This window comes from Geospiza fortis, unplaced genomic scaffold, assembly GCF_000277835.1.
Source record: "Geospiza fortis unplaced genomic scaffold, GeoFor_1.0 scaffold16, whole genome shotgun sequence".
Lineage (NCBI taxonomy): Eukaryota > Metazoa > Chordata > Aves > Passeriformes > Thraupidae > Geospiza > Geospiza fortis.
The window spans coordinates 6,806,363-6,831,766 of record NW_005054302.1 but is presented as its reverse complement, the minus strand read 5'-3'; the positions used below and the strand labels follow the sequence as shown (position 1 = coordinate 6,831,766).

The 25,404-nt window shown below is 34.4% G+C and overlaps 1 protein-coding gene across 1 annotated transcript in view; it reads left to right on the top strand.

The window, feature by feature from the left end:
* The window catches only part of DYNC2H1 (dynein cytoplasmic 2 heavy chain 1), a 143,167-nt gene extending 118,220 nt beyond the window's left edge, over positions 1–24,947 (top strand). The window contains exons 86-89 of the mRNA XM_005417800.2: positions 13,914–14,023; positions 14,356–14,437; positions 20,737–20,853; positions 24,386–24,947. Coding sequence (XP_005417857.1) covers positions 13,914–14,023; positions 14,356–14,437; positions 20,737–20,853; positions 24,386–24,544 — 468 coding nt within the window. The 3' untranslated portion in view covers positions 24,545–24,947. The remainder of the gene's footprint in view (positions 1–13,913; positions 14,024–14,355; positions 14,438–20,736; positions 20,854–24,385) is intronic.
* The last annotated feature ends 457 nt before the right edge of the window (positions 24,948–25,404 follow it).

Below are 25,404 nucleotides of genomic sequence, written 5' to 3'. Positions count from 1 at the left end.
GACAAAATGGTACATTTGGATTAGTCATTTTTATGGAAATAATTATGAAGGACTCATTTACAGTTTTTAGCAGTTATTTATTGCAAGAGAGAGAAAGATTATTAAGCCACAGCTTTGCAGTAGATATTTGATTGTGTCCATAAGCAGTAAATTATGTTAAATTTTTTTTAGTGATAATAGGTACTGGTTGTCTCATTTTATTTCTTTAATGTCAAATATGTAATATAGTTGTGTTTGGAGCCATTCTTAATAATAAAGTATCAGTCTGTTTTGCATCTCAAGGTTCTAGTCAAATCACTTCCAAAATACAGTGTCTGTATTTCTATATTGTACATTATTATAAAAATGTTGATTATTTCTAGTTAGGCATTTCAGTTGAATCATCTTTTTCCTTAAATGTGATTCCAAATCCTGATTGTACCCATTACATCTTCCGGATTAGTCTTGATCATTTTTTAATTATCTTTTCATTATTGATTTTATAAATGTAATTAATCAGTAGTTAACTCTAGGTTTAGTATTCAGAAATTCAATAAGGGCTTCAATAAAGATATCTCATAACTCTGAAAATTATCTTCTGATTTATATTTCAATAAATGCCATATTTTGGATTAGTTTTATATGAGCAACTTTATAAGCTTTTTTTTAGTTACTCTTATGTCCCTCTCTTTTATTGGCTGTAAGATATTGACTTACACTTTACTGTTTGACAAAGGTTTGATTTTAGGCATTTTTAAGACAAAATAGAAGATTGAAATACAGTGACAAAATACAACATTGAACGATCAAAGTTGTACTGAAGGATTACATTTACTAAGATGGAGTAAGTCTCTGCCTAGGCTATTAGTTAAAAGCTGCCTTGTCAAGAGGTTTGCTGCCAGTGCAGGAAACAATAAAAGCAACTGCAGCAAGCATTTAATGGGGATGGGGAGGAACACAAAATATAGGCCAGATGGTAAAATATTTATAGCAGAATTTATAGAAGTGTAGAGATGTTCTGAGAGCATTACACAACAACAGGCAGAAAAACAACAGGTGTTGCATTTTTTTTAGGTCTGAATTTACTCAGTAAAAAGCAAAATTAAAAAACCAAAAAAAAAAAAACAAAAAAAAACCCAAAAACCAAAAACCCAACCCCAAAAAACCCCTGCCTAATGAAAGTGTGAAGAAATTTGCATATGCAAAATGCAGTAGAGGCATGTGTTGCTGTGTACTATGTTATGCTGACAGACCTGATGTAAATAGGTGATTTCTTTCCAGGTGAAAGTTCTGATATTTGGATGGTAGCTTTTGCATTAAATTGAAGCAAAATTTATGTATTGAACATTCTTCTATGATGGAGTTCTGAATACTTTCAATTAGCAGTGCTGACATTGAACTTTATAATACTGTGCTTCAACTTGTCTGTCTATAATGATATATTTGCTACCAGCATTAAGATATGAAATGTATGAATCATCAGTGGTCATTGTATAAGTTTTAATTCTTGGTCCTTTTACTGTCAGTTTCCTCATGATGGCACCCTAAATGTTTTCTGTGGTTTCCCTCTCCTGTGGTTCATGATCATAGCTCAGCATTAAGCACATCAGGCTATAATGGTATTGAATATATCCCAGTCTCTAGATAAGTGCCTTCTCATGGCTGTGGATACCAGCAAGAGAGAAAGAGAGAGAGCAGACTCAGAACTGCAGCTGCCAAGAGGCAAAACAGCAGCCCAGGCAAATGTCAGCTGAATAGCTGCCTTAATATTTGTTTCAGGTCAATAAATTGGAAATGGATTTTTGTTTCCACTAGAACTAAATAAAGAGCTTAAATTCTCCTTTTCAAAAAGGAATCCCAAACTATTCTTACTCCAAGAAGACCTTATATTTCATTCTTTTGGACTCAGCTGATTTTATGTCATTTACAAAAACAGTTCTTCCTTTGGATGACTGTTGAGTTAGAATGCTGCTAGAAGTCTTGCAGTGTACATTCTGACCTCAGAATCATAAGCACTAGTTTCAGAGTTCTAATCAGGGAAATGTTTATGAATACTGAAAGTTTTTAGTTGCAAAATTTATGAAAGGTTTTGTTGAAATTGTGGATTCATCTAAAAAGTACTCCTAGTATATAAAGAAGTTAAATTTGCTATTTTTTCAAGAGACTTATGTTTTTCTGAGATGTTGTTCTCTTGTCCGTTTCCATCCTGAGTAAAATCTAACATAGTAATATTTAACTTCAATACCAGTTTGATCACCTAGTATAAGATTTTTACTATTTTAATGGTCTTTTACTGTTTAAGGAAGAATGATTTTGTTCCTGTTTTGGAACCCTATTCCTCTGTTTCAACAATTAGGTCTCCAGAAAGGTGAATTGGATGTCTGAGGTAAATGAGGTTTGAACTCTTGGAAATTGCCTGCTGAATGTACTATAAAACCTTCTGGGAATAGGAACCCCAGGATTTCTCCTTTGCACCCCAGGCATCTAGGCAGAGATATTAAATATTCATTCACTGATAACAGGCAGAAAGGCTGCTCTTAGAAAACCAAGGGAATCAAATCCTCTCAATTTTCACCAGGTTAAAGAACTCACATAATAAATCTTGTACAAATCCAGAATAGTCATGCTCAGTCCTGCTATTCATCCGCTTCGGCACTCCATAATAAGGCCTATCCCAGTCCAAGTAATCACACTTAGTTTTCAGAGTGTTTTCTAATACATTGCCTTAGCAGAGTTTGAAGCAGGGACAATAGCTTAATTGTTTGTGTTTTACAGTTTTAGGAGAGGCTGATTAATATAGATTAGTTTGGCTGGTTCCCCACCTTGTCATTGTTCCTCTCATGACGCTCTATTTGAAGAGCTGTTACCTAGGTATCTGTACAGTGCAGAATACTCCAGATTCAATATTCTAATATTGAAGCACAAAAATTCATAAAAGTAATGTGTTTTAAATCCACCCATTCCATTATTTTACTTCAAATTTCCACATTATTCTGAAGAATTTGCATTTTTCTGCTATTTTTCTTGGCTTCTCCTCTTTAGGTGTCATGAATATCAAAACAAAAATACAACTGCAGCCAAACATTATCTGCTAAGGAACTGATCTTCAATTGGCTCCCTCAGTTCTCATCATGTTGCAAAATGATTTTACTTTGTTCCAAATTTATCAGCCAGGATATGTCTTTTAAGACCTTATATCTAATTGATAACTGCTTGGTAAAAATTGGCAATTTGCAAGTACTACTAAAAAAATGTTTTGTTTGTCTCTAATGGGCAAATTTGAAGTTCTCAGCAGCTGTTTTATCATGTTGCTTCTAATCACTGTCTCACTTAGATTGCATTGATTAAGTAATATAGATTAAGATGCAGATATAGATGCATGATTAAGGCTGATATAGAGCAGTAGTGCTTTGTAAAAATGCACCATCCAAACAAGGGACCAAACAGAATGTGAGCTAAAAGTTTTGGACATGGATGGGTAATAGTTGTCCATTGAAATAAGATCTAATATCTGAGGAAATTAAAGCAGAAGCTGAAGCATTTCTTGTACTCTTACAGAAAGCTGTGTTCACGCATTGATGCAATTTCCCCTCCAGGCCCTTCACCATATTTGCAGCCCTCCTTGGGACACTCTCTAATAACATAATATCTTTCATATATTGTGATGCCCCAAATTAAATATAACTTTTTTTTTTTTTTAGTGAAATGTTTTTTTCCTCCAAAATACTGTAGATTTTAAATCTGCAAACTATGTTATTTCAAAGGTAAATAATTTCGGTTGCCAATGAGCTATACTTATCTCAAGTTTTGAAAAAACATGCCTTTTGCACAAAAAAGAGTTGCACAAAAAACTGGAAAAACAGTTTTTAAAAAGCAGCATTGGAAAAGGGAAAATATCACTAGCTGCATTTCCTTTGGTTTCATTGTGAGCTGTTGAAGCTTATTCCCAGTGAGTGTTTGGTGCTCTGTTAAACTGAGGCATCCACAAGTTATAGGCATTTTAATAAACATCAGGCTTAACTGTTGAGAAAAGTAATTTGTTTCAACAGAATTCAGCAGCTGTTCATTAAACTCTTGAAATTCTAGGCATGTTTTGTGAGAATGGCTCTTCTGTTGAAATTATGAAATACTACCTTGTAACTAGAAGTTTGAACAGTACCCCTAACCAATACTGCTAACCAATTATTCAGCTCTTTGATTATAAAATATTTATTGCAGGAGATAATTACTCATAAAATGACTTTTTGTAAGTGTTGAATAAAAGAAGACAAACCCAGGTCATTGTCTCTACAGATATTATGTATGAAATTACAGTATTTTAAAGAAAATTATCTTTCTTTCCTAACCTAGGTTTAAATTAAAAAACCTAGATTTAGTATTCTGTATTTTTCTATGAATGCAAGATAGTATTTATATACTTAGTAAATTACAAAAAGCTGTGCTATATATTGTAGAAGATGCAAAGCTGTAGTGGATATCCTTTATTTAAACTAAAAACGTAATGATCATTTATTGATTTTTCTCTTTAAGATACAAGATACATTTTCACAATACAGGAAGAAAACTGAAAAGATGCAGTGATAAAATAGTAATCAATTTTGTGCATTTAATCTGTCAAAATTAAAAGTGTAGATTGCTCTGTTTCTAATAATTTGTTTTTCACTGTATCTCTTTTATCATGGACAGAGCTGTCAACAAAAGAGAAAGCAGAGTAAAATGGATAGTCTTGTCTGACAAAAGCTCAAGCAAAAAACGTTAATTTTAGTACAAGTGGTAGAAAACGATGTTATTATCATTCACATATGAAAATGAGTCCTTATGTTATTCTGTCAAAAACTGGTAATTTTAAATTCCATCCATTAATAAATGAGAAGGCTGCAGCACATGCTAATGCACCAATTTGTAGGTTCATCCCATCAATCTGCTTTGCTTTTTTAAGACAACTTAGAATTAGAGAGAGCTCATGGCCAGCCTCTCTCCCACCAGCACCCCCACATCTCCATCTGCTCATCCCCAGCCTGTGCTGGTACCAGGGGGTGCCATGACTCAGGTGCAGCACCTTGTAGTTGGTCTTGTTAAAGCTCAAGAGATTCCAAGGACCCCACTCTTCAAGCCTGCCTGGGTCACTCTGGGTGGCATCCTGTCCTCCAGTTGAGGAGGGTACACCTGATCCCTTTATCTATGTCATTAATGAAGATATTAAGTAACACTGGCTCCAGTATGGACCCCTGGGGGGACACCACTTGTCATTGAGATTCCCTGGGACTCTGAGTCATCGATCAGCACCCTCTGGATTTGACCATCCAACCAATTTCTTATCAATCTCCCAATCTACCTATCAAATCCATCTCTCTCTGGCTGAAAGAGAGGGATGTTGTGAGGGACCATGTCAAAGGCTTTACAGATAGATGGCTCGTAAATCCCAATATGTAAATCCCTTGCTCAGTGCTATAGTCAATCCATCATAAAAGACCACTGGCTTGGTTAGGTGGGACTTGTCCTTGGTTACAGTAACTTGCTGTTCTGATCACCACTAAACTGACAGAACATATTGTATCTACTAAAAGTAAGCAATCTATTCAAAATCCATTGTTATTGTTTTATTTGTAATTCTGATTTCATAGTTAGAAGTTCATACATAGAAATAAATTTTGTGGAATATGAAATAAATTAGCCTTGTAACAAAAAGGTAGTGTGATCGTGGCTCTTTTTTAACCTCCAGATGGTTTGCTGGGAACTGGGTTGGTGTAGCAGTTTGCAAAATATTTTATCTCCTGTTTTGAGATTTTAATAGGTCAAAATCAATGGTAACATGCTGTAACTATTTCTCAAATATCATTTGCAGATATGTATTAAAAAAAAAGCTCATTTTTTATTAGAAGCAGATTTCCATTCCACAAGCAAGCATCATCCCTAATTAGCAATCTTTTCTTTGGGGGAAAGCAGAAATGTAACCTCATCTTGACCTTTCTCTCTTTGAAGGAGATACCGTATTACTGAATTTGAAATTACAACAGTTTCATATTGTATCCATTTGCAAATATATAAAAAATATTTAAAATTTTGGAGCCTTTTAAGTTTCAAGGCTGTCAATTCAAATTTCATTTGTGAAGGAAAAGAGTCATAAGAATAATTCTTGACTAAACCCTTCTTTATCTGTTGAGTGTGCAGTAGTTTTACTCTTGGGAATTCACAGTCAAATAAAGCAATCAGAGCAGGATGAAAGTGCACTCAGCAATTCTGTAAACAGACATGACTGAATTTTAAAACTGAAGTCAACAGAAAGGCATTCAGATTTGGGGTTTTGTTCATTTTGTTGTTTGGTTTTTGCTTAGTAGAGTTCTTTTTGGTGTTGGCTTTGTCTCTAAATGTTCAGCAAGGTACATAATTGAAGAAAAAAGAAACCAAACCTTGAGTCAAAGTAGAAGAGTTGTTAAGAGTGATGGGAAGCTTAGATCCCTATTTAAGGAGTGTAAGTGATGCTTAAAGGCAGGGAGGATAAATGCCCTCCTGCTCTATGATGTTTCCCAGTGTGTTCAGCTGAGTGCTATAAATAGCAACTAAATTAGAATGTGTGCCCCTACATGAAGGAGAGTATGCAAAAGCATATTGATATATTTGTAGTGGTAATTCCACACAGTCACTCTGAACTAAGAGCGTTATGATCCAATGAGAAATCTGTTCTCTACATCTGAACTTGAATTTCAAAATTCCTGTCAGGTTTATACTGTTTCAGAGTATTGTATGTGCTTTTCCTTATATGCACAGTGTGTTTTCTTATATATTTTCTATAATTAATAGTTTCCGTATTATTTCTAATATTTCATTATCCCATGCAATAAATTAAGCAATTGAAATTACTTATATATCAGGCAAAAGGCAGTAAATAATTTAGAACTAAACCAAACATTGTTCATTCTTCAGATATGCAGATTACAAAGCTATGAAAAAGATTTACTCTGTCATGTGTATTCATGTATTTTATCACACTGAGAAAGAGCACTGATTTGGATATATCAACAGAAGCATCCATCAAATAAGGAACACATTAAGATATTACTAGAATAATAAAACTGAAACCAATGTGTGAATCCAAAGATACCATAGAAATGCAAAATTCCTAATGACCTTACTAAGGGTCAAAGGCAGTTATTAATTCTTCTACACTTTTGAGGCCACATCTGAAACGCTTCTCTAGTTTTCAGCTTCTAAATTAAGAAACATTACCCATATTGTCCAGAGGTGTTTGTGGAAATATATGATTTGTGGAGGCATCTTTGGAGATACACAGAACTACAATAGACTGTGCGCTGAGCAAGCTAAATTGGTGTTGAATTTGGAGCTACTCTGAATTGCAATTGGATTGGATGCCAAAATGTTTAATTTTATGAATAAATTATTTCTATAATAGAAGTAATTTAAAAACTAAATCCATTATAGCTAAATAAAAAGAAAACAAAAATGAATTTTAAAGTATAACAAAAAAAAAGTGTGGTGTTTAACAAATTGGGCAATATTTTTTCCTTTAAATTGCTCCCTAATGCATGTTTTTCTGGCTTCCTGAGAACAGGTGTGAATGAAGTTTTATGCCATGCTAGTGCTCTTCAGCATTCTCTTAGCTTTCTCATGTGACAGGGCATCTGAAAGAGACCTACAGCCTTTATGAGGAGCTGTTCGTTTGGAATTGACCATAACAAGAGAAATTTGCTTTCGGGTTTAGCAAAAGGTTTTATGAGCTTGAGAGAGCTTTTGTGCTGCACTTGAGGTACATTTATGCTAACTGCCTTAGCTTTACAATGTAGGAGCAAACAACAATCCATACTAGCATACTGCATCAATTAAAAAAAAAAACAATTATATTCTGCATCTACACAAAGTTGTTCTTTTTTGAACAAACTATTTGCTAGTCTGAGCAGTAATCTCTATTTTGAACAAACTATTTGCTAATCTGGGCAGTGTTGGAGTGTTCTGTTTAATGGAGTGTAAGCAGCGTGAGCCAGCATGATGTGCCAGGATGCCACATCACAGACTATCCATGACATCATTTACTTCCTTTGTTTAAATGGAGTGGCACCAGCCACTGTTTCCATTCGGTAATCTCTTTTTCTCATGTAAAAAACCCAGATTTGCTTCTTTGCCTTTTAATTGTGGTATCTTCTAGGCATTTTGGGATATGGGCCCCACAGAGTTAAGCAATTTCTGATTAGATTGCTTTAGTCTGTTTGATTAACATTCTTACTTATCTGAGAGTTAGGTTAAGCCTCAATAGTTACTAATATAGTAGAGTTCTGTGACACAGGCATGGTGAGAGATTTTCTCCGTATTTTGACAGCCTTAAGAGAGGATGTTAACAAAACATAAATGACTGGTAAACAAGAATGAAAAAAATGGAGAGAGACTGGTGACTGCTGTTCAAGGGGTCATTGTTTCAGTAGAGGAACAAGGACTGTGAGGGAGATGCTAATGGAAAATCTGTATTTCATGGAGTGTTACCAGGGAAAACGAGTCATGGCAAAGTAAGCAGTTTTCTGTTGGCTCTCTTCATTGTAGTATAGCCTTTGAGCTGGTACTGTAAAACAAATTACTGCAGTGCATCCCATCATTACCAGTGGCTAATATATTGAGTATTCTGTATCCCTGTTTAATCACACGAGCACCATCACAGTGTAGATTTCAGCATCCCTGCTCCAGAGCTCTGCAAAGGATTTCTATCTGATGTAGTCCTGACTTTGTCCAGGTATTATTGTAGACAGTCTAGTCTTTTATCTACAAATGAATATTGTATGCCACTGTTTTCTGTCCTCTGCAATTTATTTTTGGAGATGGGGAGTTGATTCCACCAAGGAATAGTTCCAGTTCTTAGGCTTCCTTACCCAGTTATACACTTGCTGTGAAACTGCAAATACAATCTAGTGCTTGGTGACTGATGTGCTTGAGAAAGAAGAGACTAGAAGGCATGAAGCATAGGAGTATTGCCTAACTGGATTCTGTGTTTAGTGGTCATACAGGAAATATCTGGAAGTAGGTATTTTTGGCATATGTCAGTCATGAACTTGTAGGAATGTTTTTGCAGTTCCTATGCATCATTCTGATATCCATATTAAATGTCAGAAACAAATTCAGGGGAAGTTAAGTTCCTGTTTTGATAAAAAATGAACTAATACAGTAGCCAGAATGAGATCACATCTGCTTATGTTTCTGTCAGCTGTACCTTACTGTCTATCTGCTTCTAGCAGGTGGTTGGCCAGCATGCTGATGCTAACTGCTGTAACACTGTGCTTTTATTGCTCAGACTTCCTGAACAAGCAGGGGGGCTCTGAGGTGTGGAAAACTGAAGTAAAGCTTTAATAGTGTTTGGTTTAAAGCAGTAGCCAGTGGTTTTGGTCTGAGGGACAGGACAGGACAGGACAGGACAGGGAAGGGAAGGGAAGGGAAGGGAAGGAAAGGAAAGGAAAGGAAAGGAAAGGGGAAAAGAGAAAAGGAAAAGAGAAAAGGAAAAGAGAAAAGGAAAAGAGAAAAGGAAAAGAGAAAAGGAAAAGAGAAAAGGAAAAGAGAAAAGGAAAAGAGAAAAGGAAAAGAGAAAAGGAAAAGAGAAAAGGAAAAGAGAAAAGGAAAAGAGAAAAGGAAAAGAGAAAAGGAAAAGAGAAAAGGAAAAGAGAAAAGGAAAAGAGAAAAGGAAAAGAGAAAAGGAAAAGAGAAAAGGAAAAGAGAAAAGGAAAAGAGAAAAGGAAAAGAGAAAAGGAAAAGAGAAAAGGAAAAGAGAAAAGGAAAAGAGAAAAGGAAAAGAGAAAAGGAAAAGAGAAAAGGAAAAGAGAAAAGGAAAAGAGAAAAGGAAAAGAGAAAAGGAAAAGAGAAAAGGAAAAGAGAAAAGGAAAAGAGAAAAGGAAAAGAGAAAAGGAAAAGAGAAAAGGAAAAGAGAAAAGGAAGAAGGAAAAAAAATCAAACCAAACATAAACTCCAAATTAAATTACTCTGTTACTTATCATTTGTAAGTATGGGCCAACACCTTATCATATATCTGAAATACTGCAATATTCACACATTCATTTAATAAAGGATATCTCCCTCAAGAATAATGGCTCAAGGATTTCACATACAAAGAATTACCACGAGGGAGCGAATTGTTGTATACCTGTTGTTCCTCAGAACCCTATGCATTACCCTCTCTGGGCTCAGTGCTTGCAAAAGTCCATCTGTTTCATTTCTTTGAGCTGTTAAACTGTCATTCCTGCTGGTGTTTTTCACTGAATGCCTGCACTTTGGAGCAAACCTGTAGAGCAGCTGCTGCACTGGGAGGAAAATGGGATTGTAGCATAACTGCTTGTTTGACCTTGGCTCAGTCTAAACTCCAGTTAACTGAGTACTGACTCCCCTAGCAGTGCTACTCACCATCATTTACTCTCAGACTTAGCCAAAGTTCTGCATATTTTTCCCTAGTAATGTGGAAAACTTCTAAAACTTGTAGAAAAACAGAATTATACTGTTTGGTTCCTGGCTATGCATATGCGTGTAACACTGAATACAATTTTCCATCTAGGCACAAAAATGAAATCACCTCTGTGGTGATTTATATGATTTTCTTTTTCAGAATAAGTTCTCTTTGGGGACCACAGCAATAGAAAAATGCAGTAGAAGAATATACATTTGGAATGAATTAAAACTGGTGAAGGAAGAGTACTTGCTTCATTTTAGAGGAATTCTCTGATCCTAAAGCTGTATGAATAATAATATGAAAATCTGGCAGCCTCCTTATTCCTTCCACTGTTCAATGAGGCACTCAGTTTGCTTTGGGATTATAGATGATAAGGAAGACTTCTCTCTGAAAATGGAATAGATGTTTATTGGATGTTAAGATGCATGAAAAAATATTATTTGAACTACCTGAGACCATGCTAAGAGATTGTTTATGTAAGGGGAAAAGAAAAGAAACGAAAATGTTTTTATTATAGCAGACAGAACCCTACATTAATGGAAGTTTTGAAATACCCTGCCAGGAATTGCTTTGCAATCATTTTGGGAATTGCTGATAAGTTTTGATATAATAATAATAATAATAATAATAATAATAATAATAATAATAATAATAATAATAATAATAATAATAATAATAATAATAATTTTCTAAATAAATCTATCACAGACAGTTGAATTTCTGGTGTAATTGTAATGAGAAATAATCAGAAAATATTGCAATAATGAAATTTTGAAATAAACAGTTGCAAAGAAGAGTGGATGATCGATTTTTTCTTACATTTTGGAATAAACTTATTTTCCGGGTTAGGATATTCGGACTTGTAGACCGCATTGTTGGTATAATAGTTATATAGTTATATAAGAGTTGGTGATGGAAGAAAGCCCTTCAGACTGAAATGCTGCATGGCCAACCAAGATGAATAAGAAGTCAAACAACTTTTCATCACTTTGACAAATGCAGTCATTACATGTTTCTATCAGATTTGGGTGGGGGAGGGATTTTTCCCTTTCAAGAAACATCACTTCAGTCTTTCTACAGCTTAGCTTAAGTTTCCTTCCCATCAACACCTGATCTCTTCCAGCCCTATGGCAGTGGCACTACCAGTGACAAATGATCTGTTAATTGAGTGGTGTTGTCTTTTGAGACTGTAGCATTTCCCTAATAGGCTGTCATATGATCTTATAGAACTAAAATAAAGATATTTTTTACAATTGGGTTGTAAAATACATTTGATTGCATCTAAAATTATTTATTTAAATGGATGTAAATGAGCTACATATTCAGCTTTATATAGAGCAGTACAAGACATTACAATTTTGCTTTTGTGATCTAATGAAAGTTTTTGTTATTGTGTACATCCTAGTACTACTAATTATATGTGTTCAGAATTAATATTACCCATACTGGTCTTTTAATTGGGTGGAATATAAACATCTGTGTTCCTGACAGTGTTTCTCCTTAGCAGTTACATTAAAAGTTTATTTGATGACAGCAATATAATGATTATATTAATTACAAGTTGAAGTGATGTCTACTTTTATTACACAAAACAATTTACAAAACCTCTCCTAATCAGAATACATTTACTGCTATATGATAAAAGAAATTGAAGTCATGAGTTTCATAAAGTTATATAAAGTCATTAAAAGAATCATGCAGATAAGAGTCATTAACTGTGTACATTTACCTAATGAAAATAGAAAGCAGAAATCTCTGAACAGATTCATAATCATTTGGGTTGAGGGCTCGTAATCAGTGATGTGGCAGATAAAAAAAATCAAAACTGATTAAAGGCTTTAACATGGTGGAAACATTATGGAGATGTTTGACACATTGCCAAAATAAAATAAAACTTACTGAGTGTTATCTACTTGCATTTTCGATGATTTTGTCACTTCCAAAATGGTTCTATGGAATTATTCATCTGTCAGCAGTTCAAACAATACAATAAAGTAATTTTTAAACATGATATAGATGCTTGGCAGGTACATTGTGTGATGAGAGTGTAACTTCCAAGATTTTTTATTCAGTGACTGCTGTAATTTTATCATTTCCTGGGAGCTGGTATCTAGAAAGGAGTGGGGCTTGTCTTTCTCTGTTCTGTTTTGATATTATATTTCATGTGATAGCATGTGGAATCTTATTCTCTGATTAGTTTCTATCTTAGTATTTGCAGGATCACAGAATGCTTTGGGTTGGAAAGTACCTTAAATATCATCTGGTTCCACCCCCCTGCCATGGGCAAGAACACCCTCCACTAGGCCAGGTTGCTCAGACCGCCATCCTATCTGGCCTTGAAGGCATATCTGTGAAGAGCTTACTTGTAGGGTCAGTTATGCAGTTTCTTCAGGTTCATACTGCAGTGCCATTGTAAGGACTGTGACTATATCATATAAATAAATTGTACCAAAGAGATACGTTTTAAATGTTTCAGAAGAGGATTTTTAGCGTGAACTGTTGCATAACCAGTCAGGTTCCTAAATATCTTGTCTGAAGAGAACAAAGTCTTTGCTTGAGATTGTTAATGTCTTGAGAACCAAACTAAGATTGCATTTCTTAGGATTATAAAGATGGCATGGTTTATAAAGATGGCGAGGTGCAATGTGTGTCTCTTTTCTCATGTTGGCACACAAGGTGTTGCATTGGTGAGAAATTCAGAGCTGGCTGCTCCTAACAGACTTCACAGCTGCCAGTAAGAAGAGTGAAAGAAGGTTGAGGCATGTGCTCTGTAAGGATAATTGAGGACAGTTATTCTCCCCACCTTTATTAGATTCATTTATTGCCACGTATAACAGAGTCCAGTTTTTATCTTCTAATCAATTCTGTGAATTCATGTCTTCAAATAATATACTAAAAATGGCAGCATCAACCTAGTAGTAAGGAATATTTTAAAAACCTGTTGGCAAGTAGTTATAGAAACTGTTACTGCAGATTGAAAATCAAGTGTTTCTTCAATATAATGTGCTATTTATACAAAAAAATGATCTTAAAGTGTACCTAAAAGGAATGATGTTATTTTCCTGAACTTATTAAAGCAAAGACAGAAATGGCAGCTATTTTGATGGAAAACATAAACCCCCCAGTAAGTAAAGGTGAAATAGGGATTCAACAATGATAAAATTGTTGAAATTATAATTTTCATCATACAACAATAACTTTTCACTGTACAAAGTAAGCTTCAATGAACAAAGAATGAAACATGAGTTTATTTAGAATGGGTGAGTCATGTTATGTATAAACTGCTAATTTTCTTTATATTTTAAGAGGGTATTCATTTCTTTTTCAGTGTGAAATAATAGAAATTAATATTAAGCTTTGAGGTTACAGTATGTTTACGCAAACATTTTTCATTAATCATAATAATTGACATACCCACATTAACTCAAAATGTTAAAAAATCAAATAATAATTTCAGTTATTTCAGGATTTCTTTTCTTTTCTTTTTTTTTCTCTCTTTTAGAATTGGGTAGAAAAAGCAGAGAAACAGAAACTGTTGTCAGACACCCTTGACCTTTCTGAGCTGTTTCATCCAGACACATTTCTCAATGCCTTACGCCAGGAGACTGCAAGGTGAGGGAAAAATAATGTGCCTATTTGTGTTAATGTGCCATTGTTCCTTATGTGTGAGGATGGTTATTTCATTTTGAGGACACAGAGCCAAAAAGTTATGTCAATTGCTGTCATCAGTCATCTTTTTTTTTATTTCTTGCCTTGAAGTAAAGTAGCTGTTACCTATTTAAATACTTATTATTGGGGTTTTTTTCAGTTAGAGATGTATTTTTCTTCAAAGTAAGACTTAGTATCATACGGTGCACATTGAAAATACATAGAGTTTGGTTTTGTGTTTGATATCCTGTTGTTTCACATCTGTAAGATTTATTGTATGTGTGTTTCCATTGCAGAGTAATGAGGTGTTCAGTGGACAGTCTTAAATTTACAGCTTCATGGAAAGGGCGAATAGAGGAAGGCAAACTACAAGTTAAGGTATTTTACTAGGATGTTTTACTAGTATTTTATGAGGATGTTTTATCACTATAGTCCAAGTCATCTGTCCGTAAACTTCCTAGAAAACTGAGCTATAAATAATTGGTGTACCAGAGGTAAAAAGGCTGGTTAATGGTATACAGCTACTAAAATGACAGTGCAAAATTCCACAGAAAATAGAAAAGGAAAGCAGTTATCTTTTGTCTTCTCCCTGGTCTCTGTTGTCGTTTTAAAATTAAGCTTATTCCTCCATTCTCTTCAACCACCTCTTAGATGAAAATTGAAGCTGCAATTTTTATGAGTTAGAATTTTGCTCTTGTCCAGATAGACGAGTGGCTGGTAGCCAGAGGAAATAAAAATGTAAATCTGTAAGTCTAAGGCATGTGCTAAAATTTCTTTAATCACTGGAAGCAGACTACTAAGGAAATAAACCAAAGTAAACTATTAGATGACTAGTTTTTGATATTATAAAAACCCAGGAATTTTTAAATGTTAGTTAAGCCTACAGCCAGCAACCATAAAGTCACCACTGATTGCTTTGACAGCAAAGTAGAGATGAATCCCCAAATGGTTTAATTTAGCTTCTTAACATTCCAGGTAAAACTGCCACTTTGGTCAGCACAGGTCTCTGTGCACCTTTTTTATACTTAATTTTGTAGGGAATTAACAAAGTAAGTTTTCTGTGCTGTCTTCCTACAGGTATGTTGATCCCAAAATAATGCTGCACAGCTCCACGTTCTGTGTTCAGCATGGAGCTTGGCCCTTAAAACCACATCCCCACAGAGACACTTGTGCTCAATGCAGGACACTCACCAGCAGCTGTGGGGTCCATGCAGCTAAAGCAGAGATTGCTGCATTAGGAGAGAGAGAGAGAGAACAAGTCTCTAGTCTAGTAATGCAGACAGACACAAGGGTGGGGGAGATATTAAGGTTCTGAGCTGGCTTCTGACACTGTCAAAAATTATTAATACAGAATATGTAAGTTTTCATATTCCTAAAATAACAATATATTGTAAAGCCAGTAAAGATAACTGTAATCATCCAATCTGCCCTAAATACAGTGCAGTCTTTTGAACTTTTTTGAATTAATTCCTGTTTGAACTAGAGAATGTAATTTTGAAAATTCTTCAATTTTGATATTTAAGTAAAAGTAATGCCTGCCTGCTTCATTTCATAAGCATGAGAAGAGAGGGCTGTAGAAGTTGGAGATAAATAAACCAGGGAACTTTTAGGGCTTGGTTTAAATCTGGTATATGACAAATATACCTGCAAATCACATGATCTGAGGTTACAGATTCAGCCAAGGCTTCTAAGGCCATAGCAGTAAGTCAAAACAGTTTCACATCTCAGACCAGTCATTCTAGTAGGCTAGCTATCAGCTGCAGACTGTAGGAGCTTGAAGTTCTTCAAAACCGTGTTAACATTTTTGAAAAATGTCAGAAGTCAATGTCAAGTACCTCAACTCCTAAATAACATTAACTCAGTATATTCATATATTAAAAAATATCACAGTGTTTTACAGTTGCCAGATTGAAGGAGCTTCTGGGCAAATAGAGTGAGAGGAAAGAATTTTGTAACAGTACTCCAGTTTTTATTAAACTTCTGACTGAAATTTAAAATGTTTTACTGTCTGAGAATTTATGTGGCAATTTTTTGTCAATGCTAGTTAAAGTACACTGTTAGCAGTCTATATCATGTGTAGGCAAAAGGTTAATGTATATGATCTATTGCTTTACAAGAATGTGTCATGTTCTAAGAGGGATTTAAAATCAAAAGAGAATTTTGTTTAAGAAGAAATTCTCTGCCCTGAGAATAGAACAAACAGTTAGGTGATTGGTTATTTTTAGCGTAATATAAGAGTCCTGTCAAGTTTCTTCGCTTGATTTAAATATTATCTTTTCCTCTCTAAGAGAAATACTCATTGATTCTCTATTAGTAAGAAATCACTAGTATTTTCACTGCTCCTTTTAATCTTTGATGAATGGAAAGGCTTTGGAACCCTTTGCAATGCTGAATATTTAGATTTCTCTACCATAAGTCCTTCCTCATGTTCATGGAGAACTGAGAAGAAACTTTCCCATTAGTAAAGCTATATATAACAGAGGCTATAACTAGGGCATGAAAGTGTCATTGATTCAGAAAAGTAATTCTCTAAAATGTGTCTTGTTTGATAAGGATCCTCTGGATTGTACATTATGGTTGGTTCACCAGAGCAATATGAATTTTAATACTGGTAAAGTAAATGTTGTATTGGCAGTTTCAAGAATTCAGGATAACCTTGTTCAATGGGAAGCTATTCTGGTGGGAACTCAAAAAAAGAGAATTCTATCAGCAAAAATAATAAGTCCTTAAACACATACTGTGGTGAGATAGCTGGGACTTGTTTTATCCCACCTAAATAAGAAATTGTAGCTTACCAGACTCCCCTGCAGGAAACAGACCATGGTATAGGCTATTCTGAGGTTTATCAGTCTCAATTGATGCAAATGGTATTATTTCACTTTATGTAACTAACTCCACCGAGAGACTTGATTTTGTACTCACAGAGTTGGGGGACTCTCTTTCAGGGTGTTGGAGAGTTCTGCTCAAGTCTCTGAATCAACAAATACTTAAAAACCTAATAGAATGTCTCTGTTGAAGGAAGTACAAGTAGGAATACAGGTGAATTTAAACCTGATAGTCACACATACTTCATATAACTTTCTTAGGAAAATTGTCAGGCTTCGAAGACATGTTCTTCAAGATTTTTTCTTACTTTTTATTTTAAAAGGTTTTGATGACTTAGAATTTATTCTATGATAAGGAAAAAAGGAGATCTCCTTGTAGTCTGTATGATGAAAATGCTTTCTTGGTCTTGCTGTGATTTTAAAAAATGGCATCAAGCTTCAGCAATTGTAGATGGTTGATCTTACTATGCCTAAAAATACAAATAATTTACCCTATGATCATCTGTAAGTTAGAAGTGTGCAGTTCTAGAACTGTCAGTGAAACTGCAAAGTAGGCAGAGGAAAAATCAGGCCAAGAACACACCTTAGTCTTATGTGAATTATCAAATGAGATGCTAAATTATCAGTGTTAATTCAGGTGATGGTTTAGATGTATGATGTGGAGTGGATCTCCTCTAGTAATATGTGATGAATATTTGATTTAGGATCTAGCTGTATAAAATTACACCTTCCTCAATATCACTTAGAATCAATCTGTATGAAATTACATCTTCTTTAATGTCACTCCAGGTTGCTTTTACAAAAGGTACTGAAAATGTATGGCTATTGGACTAAAATTACATATTGATATGCAAATACTTCTTTTCTGTTTGCTTTGTGCACTGATTGTGCTGTTTCACGACAGCAGGTAGTCATTCCTTTTGGCATTCAATTTTCTGTATTGTAGAAAAGAGTGAAAGAAAGGAAGAAATATGGTAAGAAACTTACTGGGTAGTAAGTAGTATGTCCTTGGGTAGGACTTAATATACATAGTAAAAAATAAAAAATTACTGAGAGTCTCAAATCCGCAATATGAGTATTAATATCAAAACTATACTCTTAGCAACTGACAGATATATTATTAAAAGCATACTGAGAGGTATTTTTTTACGGTATACCTCCATCCCAAAATGTCAATAAATTAATGATGGAGGCCTGTAGAGGTAACGAAGTGAAAAATATGACTTCCCAAAGTCTGCTGCAGTTTGGATCATGTCGTGGAAAATTATGGCATTAATTAGTAAGGGAAGATCTGTTGCAGAGAATTTGAAATTTGGAAACAGATGTGCTTTAAACCATGGTATCAGCACACTTTCTACAAAGGTATTTTAAAGAAACGTAGTCTGTAATGTGTAAAAATAGCTTTTTTGAACCTAAACTAGTACTGATAACTATGAACTGCCAAATTCTTTGAAAGAGTTAAAAATTATGGTCAACTTCTGCCATTACTCTCTGGTGAGTTTCAAAGATACTATGATTATATTACAGATGCTGTGAAATTCAAGTCTTTTATAGTACTTGTAATTTCTCTATAATGTTTATTATAGAAATGAAAACATGGCTATTGGTGTACTCAGTCAAATGGTATAGAAAGTACATTGTTCTAGTATTATTGGGTTTTTTTTCTTAATGTCTTTTCATGTTGAATAAAAGTAAAAATTTGGTCCTAATCTTCAAAGGAGTTTCTACCATTGGTTTCCAGGAGAAGTTTTCCAGGAGATCAAATGGTATTTTACACAACTGTAATGTCAAAGGGACTGCAAATATCAGAAGAAGAAAAGTGCACTGAAAAATTTTTTCAATAGATAACCCACTTCTATAGAAATTTCTTTCAGAGATGTTCAGGATAGCCAGACCTTTGAACATCCTAGCAACAAATTTTAAAACCTCTTCATCAGACCAATCTTTGTCCAATAACTTTGCCATAGTTATTTATTAAACTGTGGTCCCTAAAAATATTCCCTGCAGAAAGCAAGAAGGATGGAAAGAATAACATAGGAGATGAATCTTTCTAAAATTTGTGTGAAAGTTAGACAAAAAGTCTACTCTGAACTTTCCATCTGGGATTGTTTTGGTTCAGGTTATCCACAGCTTTGGTGGTTTTGCTGTTAGTCCAGTCTGTATGAAGCACAGATTGCTCTAAAGAGCATTGTCACTTCTCTGGTCACTGTCTGTCCAAGGAGGAACACAGCTGTGTTCTATGTCTTTTTTAAATGCCATGTTTTATAATATTTTTTTTCATATTAGAAGCTGTACATCTGCATCTTGCACATTGTAAGGAAGATTCTCCAGCCCAGTGTTAAAAGAGAAATATGAGTTTAAAGAAGCAAATTCTTGAAGTGTAATGCCTGTCTACAATCAAAAGAATAACTAGAAATTAAAAATGCAAAATGTAATCTTAGCTAATTTACACTTAATATATTATTAATTAAAAACCCCTAACACTGGGGAGGACAGCATTGCTTTTCAATCATGACAGTAACCCACACTGTGTTACTGTTTAATTACATCTTTTGGTGTAAAATACATAATTTTAGAATACTAAAATTACCTAAGGAAATTATATCCATTTCATCTATGATACTAATCTTCATTGTAACATCATACTTTAACTCCTTTATGCAATCTGATGGATGTTTCAAAATTTCTTGCAAGGGAAAATATATTAGAAAATGACATTTTTTTCCATTTTCCTTATGTGATCACTTCTCCAATATCCAGCAACATTGTATTTCCTAATTCCAGCACTGCTTTATGAACTATACATTTGGTGAAAGTTAACCTCAGTATGATAAATTTAATTCAGGCTTTAGTACAATAGTGTAACAGACAGATGATTTTCAGATTGTAGCTTCTGTTACATATCTGCTGCAGCTAGATAGTTAGCCTTTTGAAAAGCTGAATGAAAGTTATTATTAAGTTTTCCTACTGTTAAAATGGAAGTTGTCACTTCAGCAGGCCAAAATTACTATTATTATTATTATTATTAGTAGTAGTAGTAGTAGTAGTAGTAGTAGTAGTAGTAGTAGTAGTAGTAGTAGTAGTAGCAAACTAGTAGTATTTGTACTGAGGAAAATAAAGCTATCAGCAAATATTGGAATTATTTTTAAAGGAATCTAGAATAGATGTCACCAATTTATGGAAGACTCCAGAGAAGAAAAAATAGAACCTTTAATTCAGAGGCCGAAATTACTTAATTAAAAGAAAACACTTGAAAGATGTTGCAAATAAAGCACTGCATAGTTACTTAAAGAAGCATCTGTGATTCTTATTTAATTTTTGGCAAAACAGCAAAATGCTTGTCTAAGAAGTTTTGAGTTTGTTAAATAAAATTTTCTCTCATATTATTTCAATATATTTTGTTTGCCTCTGCTGAAGCTCTGTAGTTGCACATTCCATTCTTTGAAAGCTGGACTCAGACTTCCAAGCAGGAAGTCCTGCTTATTGCAGTGATTGTTCTTCTCTTTTTCTTGACATTGTAATGGTTGTGAACTTGGCTGTTGTTATCATAATTCCATTAATGAAATTCCAGGCAACTGCAGTTTCATAATTAATGACATTTACAGGTATTTTTCTCCGGCATTTCAAAGAATGTGAATCCAAATCAGAGGAAGTTCACAGTGAAGTGTGGTCCAGATCTTGCTTTTAAATCATGTTTCCTATTCTCACAAAGAACATAACAGTAATTAATTTCCTGTCATTTAAAAATTTGGTCGCAGTAAAAAGGTTCATCATTTATTAAAGCACAGTGTAATCATTATTGACATTTTAATTCTGTTATTTATGTTTGAATATTTTATATTTCCATGGCAGATCAGTGGCTTACAACTGGAAGGTTGTCGTTTCGATGGAAATCGACTTTCAGAAAATCTGCATGATTCTCCCAGTGTGTCATCTGTTCTCCCTTGTTACATGGCCTGGATTCCACAGGTACTAAATTATTAAAAGCCCTAAACTTTCAAGACCCATAATTTTATTTTTTCTGTGTAGTAGCTTTTCACTGTGATGTTGCTGACCTGTTTTCCTTTCATTTCAAAATAAAAATCACAGTCTTTACTAAGAAAAGCAGTTACATTATTTAAAACTGAAAGTTATTGTAATTTTGTTTATATTCTTTAGCTTATATTGCTTAGATGAAGGCAAGGGCTTTATTTCAGTCATACCTTAGTTTCTTTGTCTTTTAAAAACATTAGCATGTTTTCAAACCTTTATGAGTAAATATATACATGTGTTTGGGAGTTCATTCCTAGAATGTATTTTCTTTGCTTTTTAAATATTGAAGCAAAATGCAGCGGCAATAAAAAAGAGAGAACATGATGTGAGCTGTAAGCAAAGAAAGCCTTTCACCTACTTATACTAATTTTAAAAAATGCCAGTGCTTGCAGATTTTAAGATGAAAGAAAGTAATCCAAACAGTAAAAACTGTTACTGCTTCTGCCCTCCAATTGGCATAGCAATTGCTGATAAATAACTCAAAAAGTCACATAGAATATATTCAAGGCTGTGTCTTTTAACAAAAAATTACTTATTATGGAATTCGTCTCACATTTAGGAAGCCCATCCCATCAGAAGACATCTGGGATAAATCTGTCCAAGTGTGACTCTAGAGACAGCCTAGACCACCATGATGACCTTTCTGTATTGTGACAGATAATATGCAAAGAGCTCCATTGCTAACACACTGCTGTATCCCAACTTGGTTTTTCTCTCATTGTTATTTCCAGCAAGGGAAATAGAGCATTATATTATAGTACAGCATTAGAAGTATAAAGGTTGACAGATTTAGACCTTGAACACAGAAGTAAATGCTAGCCACCAGCTGCACCATTGCTCCCAGCTTGGTTAGGAAAGAAAATACTGAAAATTTTAAAAAAAGGACAAAAAATGAAAAGATCACAAAAGCTCTTTCAAAGTTGACCAGTGAAAGATTTTTCAGTTTTTTGGTATTTAGAGGGTTTGGTTTTTTCAGATAAATAAACAGATTCCTAATTTACTTGAGAGGTGGTGCATGGGATAAATACTGAATTGACAGACATTCTAATATATTGGCTCAGTGGTGGATGGTGGAGGTTGGTAATATGTGTGCTTTTCCATGGTAACACCAAATGGAAACACATTTTAAATGAAAATTCAAAGTAGTCCTCCCATTGTTCTGAAAGACATTTATCTTGTGTTTGAAATAAAACAGATTTTTTAGTACTTTTCTGAATAACACTATTTTTTTAAACTCCAAAGGTAGGATCCAAAAGTTATATGTGAAATCAGCAGAGAGCTTTATCCATAAAATTAAAAATTGAGATACTTCAATAATCAATGAATTAAACTTTCTCAAATGTAGTTATATTTGAAATGAATAGCAACTGGCATCTTTGTGTTGGAAAAAAATATAGTTCTTATAAAACACAGACCATAACTTGTCAACTGCCCACTTTTTAAATACAAAGTGTCTCTAAAGAGAGTTTTTCTGAATTGGTCTACCCTTGAGTTGTTTTACAATCACTGTAAAAATTGACTATAATCAAATACTGTGCTCAGAAACCAAAGCAGAATTGGATATCATTCATTTTCCTTAATTTCATTACCTCTCCTTAGGAGAAGAGTGCATAAAATTGAACATATTATCTTAGAATTCTTAGGTTTGGAACTTGTTTTCTTTTCTCCATAAATGCATCTTTTGAAATCTAGTGAGCAAGAGTGTATGTATAATGTAATGCTTTGAAGTAATTGTCAACCAAATTTAACTTCAACCTAGAGAATTTCTCTGAGAGAATCCCCTCAAAATCCTGCAGTGCTCTAAACATAATATTTTTAGCTATTAACACTATGGTTATTCACATATTCATGCTTATTCTCATAAGCTTATTCTCTTATTCTCACATTAAACTGTGAAGGTCCTTTTCATTTTTAATCCACTGATGGATCCCATGCTGTGAAGGGTGTCACTAAAGGGGATGGAACTGTGTGTGAGGCAGTCTGACAAAGAGAACTTTTGGACTGTACTTAAGCCAAGGACATAAGAATTTGTGACTTAAAAAGACTTCCACAGAATGGCTTTAACCCTCCAATAATGTGATTCCTTAAAACATCAGCAGGATTGAGAAAGGCACAGGAACAGATATTTTATTCCTAAAAAGTGTAAAACCAGGTCTTTGAAAGCAAACTGGCCAGCTTCTGGCTCCCAGCTTTGGCAGAATTTAAATTCTCTGATTAACATTTTACTCTCAGTCTGGCCAGCATTTTGTTTTCTTCAGTAGTGTTAACAAAGGAATAAATGGACTAAGTACAGTCCTGAGAACAGCTGAGTTCCTGATTATAAATTACTCTATACAAATATTATCACACATAAATCTTCTGCAAGGATTGAAACACTGTTGTCCAAAAGACAGGAGAAGTTGATTTTCACAAGGAACAGAAAAATTCTTCAGTAATGACTTTATACTTCACATGCAAGGCAAAGTGCTTGAAGCGGTTATTGTTTGCATGTTTCCTTTTTCCTGTTTTTAGTTATTTTCTAATATTGGAGCATCACTAACTCACATTTGATGTGATTTGAGTTAAAATGACACTCATTTTTATTTAAAATTCTTTTCTGACAAGTGTGCTTCTTTGTTACTTGGTTCTTGAAAATTTGACATTTTCCTGTTGACAGGATGGGACATTTTGAGTTTGACAGAAAACATGCTTAATATATATCAGTTGAATCAAACCCTGAACTATTTGTAGTAACTAAATACATCATGGGTTGAAATTAAGTGCTGTAGGAAGTCTTGATGGAGTCTTTGAGCTCAATTCTGTGGTCACACATATGGACAAGGCCCCATGCAAAGCCCAAGGAGGAAACCATCCAAGGCAGTTTGTAGTACAGACAGCAGAGAGGAGCAGTTCAATAAAGTAGCCTGGAACATGTAGGGTAAGGATTTTTGGATTGTAGTTCCTGCAATATGATGCTTGCAGGTATCTCAGATGACACCAGGGGCTGTGCCACAGGAGGAGGGCAGGGTTTGCTGCAGGGATGGAGGGGGCAGTAGGGTCTCTGCCAGGGCACAGGCACCACAGCACCCCAGCCTGCCAGGAGAGGTGCTCCCCACACTACACCCTGGGGAGGCTCCTGGGCAACTTTCTCTCTGCAGGAAACTGATCTGCGCTTCCCTTAGCCTGGTTTGCAGACACTTTTGACGTGTGATTTTTGGGAGGGTTTTAGCTGAAGGAATATTTTTATATGTAGTTCATAGGATCACCCCTGTTATTTCCTTCCTGGTGTTTGAGTTATGGAGAGAGCGATTTTCCTGAAGTCTCTGCTTCATTCAATTCTTCACCTTAGTGCCCTGAATGAAGACTTCCTTGTCCAAGGCTGCAGTGTCCAAACTGTATCTTCACTTTAGATACCATGCCAGTGGAGAATATTGCTTTCTCATGCTTTGTTGTCTTTTTATGTGATAACTAAGAGCTTGTCTATTGACAGGATGCATATGGTCCATATTCTCCAGAGGAATGCATATCTTTACCAGTCTACTCTAGTGTGGAGAGAGACCGTGTGGTGACAAATATTGATGTACCTTGTGGAGGAAACCAAGACCAGTGGATTCAATGTGGAGCTGCTTTATTTTTGAAAAATCAGTAATCTGAAACTGCATCAACTTGTGAAGTTAAGAGACATTTAAACATCTAATTTCTTACATACTAAAAGAGAACTTTAGATTCATAGCTTTTATATTTTTAAAGAAATGGTTTATTAATTCCTGTTTATTTTTTTAAGATGTATTTAAATAATTCTACTTGACAGAACTTCAGTGTATCTTTGTGGGATATTGTAAAAATTGACATGGCACTATTCAACAAACTGCTAATTTGGATTGTTTCTCTAGATTGTAATATGCTGTATTTCTTTCTTGAAGTTGTTGAAATCTCTTCTGGTTTGCTCAGAAATATTGAACAAAAATTCAAAGTCAGCATTTTTTCTTTGATCTTTTTTCATTATCCTTTTGAAACTGTTATTCATATGTCTCTGTTATTTAATAAAATAAAATTTTAAAACTTACCTTTTGTAACTGAAATTTAATGTTTTACTTGAAGATAAGAATCAGGATAAATGTTTCAGTCTCTTTTAATGATGTTTTACTTGTATTTGTATTTCTTTGTATAGGTAGTAAATAATAGGATTTTTATGAACTTCATGTGGAGTTACAAAGTTAGATAATATCATGAGTATTATCCAGAAGTTACTGAAAAAAATTATGGAACTGTACTAAGTTCCAGTAGAAACGCGCACATAAAAGCCTGCAATAGCCAAACAGACAAAAAAAGAAAAAAAGAAAAAAAAGATATTTCCATCCAGTTGTTAAATGAAAGACAGAGGGATCTAATAGCGCTTTTGGTCTGTGACATGAGAAACACCTGGAATCTTGTTCTTAGCGCAGGATACCCAAGTTTGATTTCAGTGTTTCATGATGTGTCAGGTTGGGATGCTGTCGTAGCATTGGA